At 39.1% G+C, this 14,000-nt stretch overlaps 1 protein-coding gene across 1 annotated transcript in view; it reads right to left on the bottom strand.

Annotated features, from left to right (window-relative positions):
• Positions 1 to 2,110: 2,110 nt before the first annotated feature.
• Positions 2,111 to 14,000, bottom strand: part of LOC113058061 (uncharacterized) — a 39,084-nt gene continuing 27,194 nt past the window's right edge. Inside the window, exons 8-11 of the mRNA XM_026225731.1 lie at positions 8,568 to 8,630; positions 7,876 to 7,983; positions 5,334 to 5,405; positions 2,111 to 2,300 (exon numbers count right to left, since the gene is read on the bottom strand). Of these exons, the coding sequence (XP_026081516.1) occupies positions 2,236 to 2,300; positions 5,334 to 5,405; positions 7,876 to 7,983; positions 8,568 to 8,630 (308 nt within the window). The 3' untranslated portion in view covers positions 2,111 to 2,235. The remainder of the gene's footprint in view (positions 2,301 to 5,333; positions 5,406 to 7,875; positions 7,984 to 8,567; positions 8,631 to 14,000) is intronic.

Here is a 14,000-nt window from a genome sequence, read left to right on the forward strand (position 1 = left end):
AATATCAAACACGGGCTCTCCTCAGGGCTGTGGGCTCTCTCCCCTTCTTTTCATATTATACACTGACAACTGCAGGTCATCTTGGGAGAACAGCTACTTAGTGAAGTTTTCAGATGACACAGCCCTGTTGTCCCTTTTACAGGGCAACCAACTTGATCATATCAGTGCCCTTGAGGAGTTTGCTAGATGGTGCGATGACAGTTTCCTTGACTTAAATGTGTCAAAGACTAAAGAATTGATAATAGATTTTAGGAAGGTTAGTGACGAACCTAAACTGACTGGTTCAAACATACAAGTATTTGGGCACAGTATTTGACTCACATTTGAATTTCAGAGAGAACACTGATAGCATTATTAAGCAAGCAAATCAAAGAATATACCTACTGAGTGTCATGATTCTGCCTTCATGTCCTGACTTTTCTCTAGTCTTGAGGAAGGATCATGACAGACCCGTGTTTTGTGTACAAGCACATGGCCTTGTCTTTGGGCCATGTGCTTGTGTTGTCTCGTTCCCTTGCCCCGCCCTCCTTGTTATCCTAGTCTTGCTGTGATTGCCGTATCTGTGCCACCTGTTGTGTCTTAATTAGTTCCCCTATTTAGATCCCCTAGTGTGCTCTGTCTTTTGTCGGTTCATTGTTCCACACTGAGATTGTTCCTACTTGAGATTGTCTCCTTATATGTGTTTCCACTTGTCAGCCTTGTGAGAGAGTGTATCCTTGTCACCCCTTTGAGAAGTCTTTGTATATCCGTGAGTGTTTATTTGTAGGTAGTGTTCTAGTGTTTTGAGTCTTTGTTTATCGTGTCAACATAGTCCTGTTAAGTTATTTTGAATCTGCCCTAGTCCTTGTTTTCCCCCTCGTGGGTTTTGTTTTCCCCTTTTTGTGTTTAATAAACCCTTCGTGTTGTGATTCCTGTCTGCATTTGAGTTCCTCCTTGCCAAACCCTGACACCGAGGAAGTTGAACTCCTTTGGGGTTTGTAAAAAAAAAAAATCTGTTCATTCTATCAGGCATTCACTGAGAGTCTATTAACTTTTTCTTTCTTGGGTTGGTTTAATGGTTTAGCTGTGAAAGACAAAAAGAGTTTGAACGACATTGTTAAAGTATGATCGAAAATTACTGGTAAAAAAAAAAGTGGTCCAAATAGCAGATAGAATACTGTGCCAACCAGATCATGTGCTCAGGTATGGATTTGTATTCATGCAGTCAGGTCGGCGGTATTATGTGCCAATACGGAAAACGAATCGTTATGCAAACTCATTCCTTCCCTCTGCTATAAGATTCTTGAATGAGAACTCATAACTACATAAATGGCTCTTGGATTCCACTGCTTTGTTCTGCCACTGGCAGGTGAATGTGTGTGTTTTGCTGTATGTGTGTGTTAGGGTGTGATCGTTGTATACATTTTTTAACTTTATAATCCTTATATTATTGTGTGCTAATAACCTTATTGGATGGGTTGGCTGTAGAACTGAATTGCCTCTTTGGGGACAAATACAGATATCTGAATCTCAATCCTGTGTCCTATTGTTACAGAAATTTGAACTGAGCTAAAACACTGAAAGTGAAAGTGAAAGTGACATGACATTCAGCCAAGTATGGTGACCCATACTCAGAATTTGTGCTCTGCATTTAACCCATCCGAAGTGCACACACACACACACACACACTGTGAACACACACCTGGAGCAGTGGGCAGCCATTTATGCTGCACCGCCCAGGGAGCAGTTGGGGGTTTGATGCCTTGCTTAAGGGCACCTAAGTCGTGATTTCCCAGGGAAGATGCATACACTTTCTCACTGCATGCATGAGTTCCATTCTCGTCTTCTGGCTCTCAAATATTTAAACTGGCAAGGATTTAATTAGTTCAGTTTAAACACAGATAGCAACCTTTTGTCTTTATTTTTATTTATTTTTCATAAGCATATCATAAGGTTTAAAGGCTTTTCTTGGCAAAAAAATATGAGTCAATTAGAGCTGCAGCTAACAATTATTTTGATAATCAGAATGCATATCCACTGACAGAAACATTAGACAAACTTTAAAATTTTTACCAAACCATATTACAGATGCCTTGTCAGATGTACTTTGAACTGCGGTACTTAATTTTTTTTTTACCGTGAACTGTTACACCCCTTGAAAACACACTAATCCTGAAGCTGCTGCTGATCATTTCAGTGGTTCAGAGTGAACGTCACCCCGCCGTACTGAACCACCTCCTCCTCCTACTTCTTCTTCTAGTTCCCTTTAGCTGTCTGCAGTTGGACCATGGCATATTCCACATTAGCATCCTGGAAAGATTCTGCGGAGAAACAATGACAAGACGAGACATTACAAGAGGTCAGCAACTCATTCTGGATAGCTGTTAGTCACTGTTATCAAATAAGCAATCCTGACCTCATATGTCATTCCCCCAGAAGAAATTCTGTTTACAACAGTGAGTGCAAGCTAGATTCAAGTTAATTATTTTGTTATGAATATGGATATTTTTCTTACAAAAATGCATCAATTCACCAAAGGAAGCCTTTGTTCAATTCCTGAGACACTTTTTTTTATGGATGGGCTATTTCACTTCTATTGGACTGAAGCAATGCAACACCTGCCGACTGCAATAATAGAGCTTTTGTTGGATCAAAGACATTTTTATATAACTCCAAATGGATTCTTCTGAAAGACAGACGTCATATACACCTAGGATGCCTCGGGGGTGAGTAAAGTGAAACCTAATTAATTTACATTTTGGGTTAAACTAACCCTTTAATGCACATTAAATGCATTCTTCTTTAAACATCAATACACTTTCTTATTCAGTATAAGTTACCCCTCTCCCCTGGGTCCTCGCCGCCACACCTCACACTCGCTTTGAGTGGACCTTGAACCCGGGTCTATGGCATGGGTGGTGGAAACACTAACAAGGAGGCTAAATGACTTCAGCCACTAGTGTCTGTCGCCAGTGGGTCTCTTGAGATCGGGGAGTGAGGTTTACCTGCACAAAACTACTTGCTGGCTTCCGTTACACTCACCCACCTAAACCTCACTCCCATCTGGGTCATGGCACCAATGTAACCACTCTTACTCGGGTCATCGCACTCGCGACGAGTGGGCCTCAAACCCAGGTCTCCAGCATGGGAGGTGGACGCACTAACAAGGATACTAAATGACTGCGTCTCTTGAGATTGGGGAGTGAGGTTTACCTGCACAGCACTACTCGCTGGCCTCTATTACATATTATCCATTGAAAGTTTTGTTTCAGCTCCTGCTCTATGAACTCAACTACAAGTTAAGTTTTCTACATAATATTTGACATAAAGTGTCATTTACAAGAGAAGTGTCACTTTATACTCGGGAAGGAGTGAGGAGACACAGGAGAATTCTTCAAGATATAGCATTTAATCATCAATGCACATATACAGGAACTAAAAGACATCTAAGCAATTTAACATTTAACCTTGACATTGAACAGCAGACCAAGAAAACTTCTGAAAGGGCGCCCTGGAGGCTGGTGCAGGACTGGGACAGGGTGGAGACATGGAGAGGATTTTTCAACAGGGAAATTTAGTTTATGACCCAAGACCAAAAGCGTTGATGATCTTTAAAGCTGCTTCTCTTTGTCGCCATCTCTGTTTGAAACATGAGATTGCAATTATTTTACTTTATGCGAGATGTGAATCGGCACGTCTTCTCAGTGTCACGATCGGTGTTACAGGAAACACAGAGAGATCCAAATGCAGATATGAAATTTTGTTAAAGGGTAATCCAAATGGTTAAACAGTCCAGGCAGGGTCAAAACCAGAATATCCAAACAACATAAACAAGACACGAACACAAGGCAAGGCAAAAGCTGACGGACATGAATTAACATTCAACAAGGACTCCGTAACACAGACTCAGACCGGGAAATAATTACACAGAAGGATAATGAGGGAACAGGAGACAGGTGGGGAACAATCAATTAACTTAAACAAGGAGGAAGGTCCCCCAGGGCGGAGCAGAAGACCACCACTGCCCTGTGGTTGAGGCCGGAGTCCCCCAGGGCGGAGCAGAAGACCAGCACTGCCGTGTGGTCAAGGCGGAAGCCCTCCAGGGCGGATCAGACCTCTGTGCGGCCGGACCAGCGGAACGACGAAGCTCTGGTAATCCTCTGGTGTTTTTACTGGACTCCAGAAGATCGGTGATGGCCTGACTCTGTTCGTGAAGATCATTGTTGACTTGACACAGTCCTTGACGATCACCAGTGACTTGACTTGACTCTGAAAGGTCAACGGTGAAAGGCCTTGTCTCTGGAAAGTCCATGGTACCTAGCCCTGACTCTGGAAGGTCAGCGGTGACTAGCCCTGACTCTAGAAGGTCAGCGGTGACTAGCCCTGACTCTGGAGAGTTCACTGGGACCTGACTCGACTCTGGAGGGTCAACTGGGACCTGACTCGACTCTGGAGGGTCAACTGGGACCTGACTCGACTCTGGAGTGTTCACTGGAACCTGACTCGACTCTGGAGGGTCAGCTGTGACTGTCATCCTGTGCAGCGGTGCTGGGCAAGCAGCCATCTTGGGCCATGACTCTGGACGGCCTGTAGAGACTTGAGGCGCCTCGGCTTCGGGCACCCCCTCGGCCTCCGCATCGGGCACCGCCTCGGTTACGGCATCGGGAACGGCATCGGGCACCGCCTCGGGAATGGCCTCGAACACCGCCTTGGGAACGGCCTCGGGCTTGGGCACCACCTCGGGATCGGGCAGCGCCTCGACCTCTGGAACAGTATCGGGGACTGGCTCGGTCTCCAGAACAGCATCGGGCACCGCCTCGGGAACGTCCTCCGGGCTTTGAGGAACGGTAGACGCCTGTCTCCTCCTCCTCCGCCCTCTATGATGGCGAGTCGGTGGCACCTTGACGGAAGACTCAGGCGTTGAGTCAGCCATCTTGTCTGGCAACACAGGCGTAGATTCGGCCATCTTGTGCAATGGTGCTGGGCTGGCGGCCATCTTGTGCTGTGGTTCTGAGTTGACACTCAGCGCAGATCAATCTAATGTTTTGAGGTGTATTCGTTGCTGTCAGTCACCGCACCAGTGTGGATATTTACAGTTTTTTTCAGAATTACAGATGTTTAGTCTTGGAAGTATGTCCAAAATAAAAGTTTCACCAGAAAATGTTATCTGAACAAATGACTTGTCTATCATGTGTATGTGACTTTTAAAATAAATTGCCAATGGTGCAAATTACTTTCAACTCCTTGCAAATTAGATCAAATGATGTCAAACTGTACAAATTATTGTTATATTTTGTTCTCAAATTGTTAGCGTTAACAACATTGTGCAAAAACAACTTCTTTGAGTTTCTTACCTGTATTCTTCTTTTCTCTCCTCTTCTCATGGGAGATATCAGCGTATATGAGCTCTGTACCTCCAGCAGCAGCTGACGGGGGAAAAAAACTGACATCAGCAACAGACAAACTACAATCTCATATTTGAGTCATTTAAAGTATTGCCTTCAAAACTGTTCTCATAACAGATCATGCTGGTCAAACGTTTTTCACATATCAAACTTTCTGCACGTAATGCATTAAGAAAAAGGCAAAGAAAGAATACAGTAAGTGAGGTCATATATTCACCAATTTTTGATTTATTGGATCTCATTCATAAAACGCTTGTAAATATATGATTAAAATCTGAGCAATTTGCATATAGAAATTACCTTCCCATAAATTCACAAATGGTTCATTAAACCTGAATTCCAATCAATTTTAAACAAGGCAAGCATGTCTGCAATATTTAATTATTATAGTAAATATTGTTACTACAAATAACTCTGGGGGAAGTTGTGGCCTAGTGGTTAGAGAGGTTGACTCCTCCGGCTGTGAGTTCGAGTCTCGCTCTGGAAATACCAAGACTGAGGTGTCCTTGAGCAAGCCACAGAACCCCCAACTACTCCCCGGATGCCGCAACATAAATGAAGCCCACTGCTATGAGTGAGTGTTCACGGTTTGTGTGTTTTTATTGCTGTGTGTACTTTGGATGGGTTAAATGCACACTATACTAAATTATATGAAAATGTATAAATACATGCTCAAAACAATTCCTTGTATGTGTAAGAATACCTGGTAATAACGTGCTTTCTGATTCTGATTAAAATTCTGTGTCAAAAGAATACTATTTAAATGTTAATGAATACTATTTAAACTTCCATTTAAAACTTTTATGCATGTTTCACATTATAGGAGCTAGATTATATATATATATATATATATATATATATATATATATATATATATATATATATATATATATATATATATATTATATGGAGTATATTAGTACGTTATGTGTATACAAATAATGTACTAATATGCTTTTAATATCCAAATCCATTCCAGGATTTTTAGGCTGCATTAATTAGGTAACCGGGAACACTTCCCATAACACCCGACACCCATAACACTACTTGCTACATCATTAGGAGAATGGCATCTACGCTAATATTAGTCTATTTCTCTCTTATTCCGAGGTCACCATAGCCACCAGATCCAGTCTGTATCCAGATCAGAGGGTCACTGCAGTCGCCCGGATCCAGTACGTATCCAGACCAGATGGTGGATCAGCACCTAGAAAGGACCTCTACATCCCTGAAAGACAGCGGAGACCAGGACAACTAGAGCCCCAGATACAGATCCCCTGTAAAGACCTTGTCTCAGAGGACCACCAGGACAAGACCACAGGAAACAGATGATTCTTCTGCACAATCTGACTTTGCTGCAGCCTGGAATTGAACTACTGGTTTCATCTGGTCAGAAGAAAACTGGCCCCCAACTGAGCCTGGTTTCTCCCAAGGTTTTTTTCTCCATTCTGTCACCGTTGGAGTTTTGGTTCCTTGCCGCTGTCGCCTCTGGCTTGCTTAGTTGGGGTCACTTCATCTACAGCGATATATCATTGACTTGATTGCAAATAAATGCGCAGACACTATTTAAACTGAACAGAGATGACATCACTGAATTCAACAACAATTGGAAAACACTCTTGAGCAGAAAATAAAACTGCTTAGCAATCCACAGTTTACCGCCCCATCTGAAGAGGTACAAACTGAACTCAAGCAACTTAGGACTCAATTAGATAGTATCAGTATTTTGTTTGATAGTATCAAACAAAAAAACACAGTTCTGTAAACAGCAACTCAAATATGATTAGTTTCACCTCAGCAATAAAGCAGGTAAGTATTTGGCAAACAATATGGTAAAAAAGTATTTGTTACAATACAAAAAAGACAAATCCCATCTATTCTGGACACTTCAGGCAAAACTACTCCTCAAGAAATCAATAACTCTTTTCGCCATTTCTACAGTTCTTCGTACATTAACGGCACCCAGGCTGTCGGCACTCCCTGACTCCCTGTTACGGCTTGTCACTCTTTATTTTTGGGATGGTGGCTGGGCAAAAAAAAAAAAAAATCTGCCTTTAACTATCATTTTGCGTTATTGACACACTGTTTTCCTAATGAATGTTGTTCAGTTGCTTTGACGAAATCTATTTTATTTAAAGCGCTATACCAACTAACAATGTGAAAATACAAATACCTTTGTGAATCATAACAGCTTTATTAACAATTGTCATGATGCTTGAGGAATAAGATTGTTTCAAAGCCTTTCTGCCTTTTTGCACCATTTTTAACCCCAGAAAGTTTGTCAAATCTCCACCAAAACTGTCTCAGATCATCTTCATCACATCTATAATGTTTCTCCTTGACTTTTTGTGTAACTGTCTTTGAAACTGTCTGTAAGAGACTGCAATGACCAAACAAATCTATGCATCATATATAACACATAAGATACAAATAGTGCTACATTTTAACCTTCATCAGTTAGTATATGAACTAGAGATTTAACCACACTGACCTTGTGTTGACTTGAGCTGCTTCTTCTTGTAAATGTAACATAAAGTGATGAACAGCAGAATCAGGACGAGAGCAAAGCAGCCCAAAGCAATCAGAGAGAATTTTAAAACTATGAAAGAAAAAAACACAAGGTCAAACTCCAAAACTGCTTTGAAAAGTTAATTCATACCAACTACAACAGCAACAAGAGTAGAACAGCTTTAGAAACTTCATGCAATTAATAGTAAAGTAAATTAGCTGAAGAAGAGCCAGTAGATCCCTCACTGCCACCATTATTATTAGGTGCAATTCTAATGTACATTATTTGTTGCCCTCTATTAAATCTATAAGTTGTCTTCAATTGAAAAAAAAGAAAAAAATGCTTATTGTGTATGTGTGTTCATCATTTCAATGAAAAACAAAGATTGTCACTTATTTTCCTTTTCTGAAGGTGCCACTAGGGATGCCAACTTCAGAAAAGGAAAATAAGTGACAATTGTTGTTTTTCATTGAAAAGAAAGAACATAATAATAATAATAATAATAATAATAATAATAATAATAATAATAATAATAATGGAACCTATAGATCGCTGTCATCATTATTATTAGGTTTCATTGTAATTTACATTATTTGTTGTAACTCAGCACTCACACATCTTTGAAAATATTTTCATGTAGGTGACATTCATACCAGCTGATGAGAAACTCGCACCATTTATTGATGTCTGCTTCGACGTAGAGGTCAAACTAGAGGTCACAGCTGCAGTAGTTGGTCCTGAAAAAAAAAAAAAAAAAACATCAGTACAGAATCAGCTGCTTTATCTCTTAATAGTAATTAATGTAAAGATAATTAATCATTTTGAAGAATTAAGCAGCTGATTGAGAGAATCGGTTTGTCTGAATCTCATGAAAACTGTCAAAGACACGTCCACATCACATTTCAGTTCAAAACCATAATTAATAAGTAATATTTAACATGTTTCATTCAATGCTTTAAGGGGCGTTAAACCCCTTAGCATTTTGACTTTTATCCCTAAAATCTGATTTCTGACACATGAGGAAAAGCAAAAAATGAAAATAAAATGATAAATTCTCAACAAATTAATGAAAAAAAATCTATGTTAATCATAATATGTGTAAAGCAACTAAAATGATCATAAAATGTACCCGAGAGAAATGTATCAAAATAAAATCAGTAATAAGAATCAAGTAACCAAATATCATTGTAAATAACTGCAATTACTAAAAAAAACAACAACAAAACAATTACAGTAAAGCGAGTTTAGGGAGTATGAGTCTTTTTAATTGACATGAAAATAGCAATGCAAAATAAAATTAATGAATAGTGCTTATTTTCTTTCTGTAAATTATGATTACTTTTGATTTTGGGGTGAAATGTTTGTTTGTTGTTTATAATTTAGTGCCATGCCCGTGACTGAGACAGTGAGAAACAAGTGAAAAATAGTAAATTACTAAATAAATAAACTACGTATAAACAACAAATAAAAACTAAAACAAAAAAGTGAGACCATGAATCTGGTGCTAGAGTCCTAGAACAGTTAAACTCATCTCAATCCACCTAAATACACTTAAGAGATACTGTATTCTGTCATAAGGGGATTCTGGGTGAAATGTGACTTTGACAGCTTCTTGACAGGTTTTGTGAGATTCTGCATCATTTCTGTTGTGTAGCAAATTCTTCATTCATGTATTAGAATCTCACCAGAACAGGGTTTGAGTCTAATGGTCTTCTGTGTGTGACTGACGTGGTTCTTCACGCTGCAGCTGATGTCTCCATCAGTTCTCTCATCCAGATCAATGCTGCTGTTTCCATCCATCAGTGGACCTCCATTCAGAGTCCAGTTGTAGAGGAGCTGATCCCCCTCAGAGGAGCAGGACACCCTCATCACCCCACTGGTGGAGCAGATGATTGACACTTCCACTGAGCCAATAGCAGCTGGAGGGAGGGGCACATGACAGTCACATGACAAACACGGGAGAATCTTGATCTTCCACACTACTCAAACTATTACTGGAGTCTGTAGTGTGTTTACTGTGTGCTACAGGAATGAAAACCTTCTTTAAATCTTTAAGATCTTTAAAGAACATGAGACTGGAATGAGTCTGGTGAGAGAGTTTCTGTACCTTCAACAATCACTTGAAGATCTCTAGATGTTTCTGTGCCGTCTGATTCAGTGAGTGTTAATGTGTAATTCCCAGAATCTGATCTGTTCACACGGTTTATTATCACAGTCCCATTAATGACTTTCACTTCAGAACTGTTATTATAAAGATCACATTCCTTCATCCTGCCTTGTTTTACTCTACACATTGGATCATATTGTGTGTTGTTAATTCTCTTTTGTATCTTCAGCTCATCTTTAGTAGTGTTCCGGTCCATCAGCAGATTCAGTTTGTCTCCCAGAGCTGCGTAACAGGGATCTGTTTGATTAAAACTGCAGTTTATCTCCAGGCCTGAAGAACAAAACACACACACACACACAGGTCAAAACTAAAAAAAAAGCCTAATGTAACACCAATGAGCAGATGGTATTCAACCATCTGTTCCATATTAATGAATCCTGACTCTCTAACACATTCTGCACTCAAAGACAAGAACGTGAGTTAAAGAAAAAACAAGGACCTTCGTTTTACAACATCTTCCAACATAACTCACCACCCGGGCGCCGCCGTTTAATCAAACTTTATATGCATGTAGTTAGGAACAACCCTGTATCTCTGAATACTTGATTTGCAAAATCATAGTTTTTGGTGTCTGTATAATCGTAAAAACATGACTGTAACGAATCTTGACAGCAAATTACAAAAAGATGCATTGTTTCAGAGGAACAATCTTGCTTAGGAAAAATGTTTAATTTTGTCATCGTCATAAATTCAGCAAACAAAGAAGATTTTTCACGCCTCAGTTTCTTACACTTCATTGGTTCATACGGAAAGATAGGTGTAAACCTACTGTTACATAAAAACAAAGGGAAAACCGTGTTCTTGGCATTTCGCCAGAGAAAGAGGGGGTCCCCAGCTTCGCAACCGGACTTCAAGAAGTTCTCCGTTTGTTCTTCTTTACTTTTCGATTCATTTTAGTTTTTCTTTATTGTCTTCTGATATTTCACTTCCCTTCAATTGTCTTCACGAGCCAAACGAACTTAAGTCTAGTCATCTTTTGGCAAAGTTTACATTGGCGTTAACCATCGAGCTCGGGCATGATCTGCTCTGTAAAGAACAACGCTGAAGCCGCACCGACGGACAATTTGAACTCAGCTACACACAAGAGCCAGATCAAAGCAAGTACTTTCTTATATCGCAACTTAAAATTGCTGTTTAAGGTTGTCTATGCTATTCCATGTTTGTGAAATTATTCAATGACTTGGGGTCTCTTGCAAAGTTAACTGTTTGAAAATTGTCACGCTGAGATTGGTCTTCACTTTCACTTTCTCTCTCTCTCTCTCTCTCTCTCTCTCTCTCTCTCTCTCTCTCTCTCTCTCTCTCTCATTTCTCTCCCTCTCTATCTCATTACAATTCTTGTTCGTTTATCTTGTTTAAATTGTACTTTCGTTTTGCTTTAAACTCATTTTTTCCTGATCAGAAGATTAATATTTCTTGGAGTTTGTAAGAAGGGTATTTTTATTGAATTTTCATAAGGAAGTCTAGCTTCCAGTTCGCGGGACAAACAGATTGTCTAGATTAACTAATTCCAGTAAAGGTTACCTTTAAATGATTAAATATTCCCTCTTTGGGTAATTTAATATTTGTAAGCAATAAGCACGTTATATTCATAGACACATGAATATTCACTTCATTTGAGTTAATTATTCCCCAGAAAGTGATTGTTGCTACACTAATGTTAGTGTAATCTATCAGCACATTTAGCCAAGTAGCCTACCAGATATGAGTGTTCAAAATATTGACCCTTACGACTGTTTTGTGCTCCAGGATCACAAATACAACAGTTTCCCTAAATCTACATTATATTTCTTAGCAAAGAAGTGATACCTTTCACTTGTAAACTTGACAGCTGTTGTCCATGCTGGCAAATATTAATGGCCAATTGATTAGTATTATATAAATACATTTAATAGGATTGTCTTTCAAAACCCTAGGGTCTACCATGTGCATAGTAAAGCGATCATTTTGTGCGGGAATTGTGTGAACACAGATATTGGATACCAGTCGTGTCTGAAGTGAATGTGAACAGACGATCTGGGAATTAAATAAAGCTCTGTAAAAACTAAACCATTTTGCAACACTGTGTTGAGAGTTTCATTAGTTAATCAAAAGTAATACACATACTTTAGACACACCTGTGTACATACACACACACACACACACACACACACACACACCTGTGGTTTTCACACCAATTTAAACACTTCTGAAATGCAGGAAATATGTCATGCAAGTAGGCAATAGGTAAAGTGCAAAGACTGCAGGCATTGTGACTGACCCTATATAAATGTATATATGGTTAAAACAAAAGAGCAATAATATGTAAGTGCTATAACAAGTCTCTGTTAGCTTAATGCAGTACTCGTCGCAATTAAATCATATGATAAATAAAAAATAAATAAAAAAATAGAACAGGAAAAGAATAGAGCAAGCTGTTTAGAGGTCTTAACTGGAATCTTTATTATTGAATTTGGATGCAGCATCTTTGAGAAGTGTGGATTGCTTTACATCCGCATTCATTGCGGATGTAAAGCAATCCACACTTCTCCGCAATGAATGCACATGTACAGCTATTCACTGAAACTATACTAAAAAGACTAAATAAAGAAACTATAATTTAGATTTTCTTAAACAGTCTCTCTTCTACTGTGAAATTAACACTGAAATAATCTAATAATCTACTGACACACACTCAATCAAGAAGATCTCTTGCTAGATCCCTGCAGACTCTTAATGTAATATTACATTCATCAGAGATTGATCTGATTGATTCAGCATGATCAGACGAGTTTGATGTGAAAGTGACTCACATGCAGCAGTTTGCAGCAGCAGCATCAGTCCAAAGATCAGCGTCATTTCTCTAAAGTCCAGTCTCCAGAAGAGAAGAGCTCAATCCCAGCAGAAGAGTGTCAGATCGAGTCCCACACAGCGTATTCACTGACAGACAGACAGCAGCTCTACTGACACACCAGGAAACTACATCACTTTAACAAAGAAAAAACAGGAAGCTTTTCAGAGAGGATCAACAGTTCCTTCTTAAATACACACAAATAAAGTCTGAAACTAGGAAAAAGATATAAGAAAAAGAATCACTTTGTTTATCAAGATTTGGCAAGATATATTACTAAGACAAATAGAATACTACATTTTTAAAATAATAATAAGGAGAAGTTTCGATACTTCTGTCTCAGTGAGGGGACAGAAGGTGAAGGGGCAGTTGTAGCAGTGGATGTGGTTGGTTTGATTTCCTTTGTGTGTGGAGCCGAGATCTCACTGCTAATGGTTTAGTCTGTGAAGAATGCAGCAAATTCATCAGCTGTTAAAGTGGAGGTGGAGGGGGACAGAGGAGTGAATTGCATGTTTTGAAGAGAGTTCGTGTATCTGAAGAGCTTAAAAGATTAAAAGTGAAGACTGATACATACTCAGGTCTGACGAATATTTTGATTTGTGCTATTTTCTCTCTTCTGCCCTGAGTTTGGACCAATGCTCATGAAGAACAACAGATAGCCAGGGATTAGAAGGCGTAGCACATGCTGGCCTGGAAGAGAGAGGACATCTAGACAAGTGGTTAAAGTGGATCATAAAGTGTCAGTTGCTCCATTTACATCCAGAGATGAGAAATTGGTGAGGGAAGAAAGGACGACACTACAGGAGAAAGATGGGAGATTGAAAGGGAGCGAAGGTTTTAGAGGGGTTGGTGGCACACAATTAGCAGGATGTAGGATGAATGTTATAAAGGCAAGGCAATGCAAATGTATTTATATAGCACATTTCGTACACAATGGTAATTCAAAGTGCTTTATATAAAAGAAAGTAAAATAATAATTAAGAAAAATAATAACAAGAATAAAACAAGCAATTTTAAATGTTACTTATTTAAAATGAATTTAAAACAGAAAATTATTTTACATATTTTTTTTTATTTTATTTTTTTTAATATAATGCAATCAGTTCGGCATTG

The sequence above is a fragment of the Carassius auratus genome, chromosome 39, assembly GCF_003368295.1.
Source record: "Carassius auratus strain Wakin chromosome 39, ASM336829v1, whole genome shotgun sequence".
Lineage (NCBI taxonomy): Eukaryota > Metazoa > Chordata > Actinopteri > Cypriniformes > Cyprinidae > Carassius > Carassius auratus.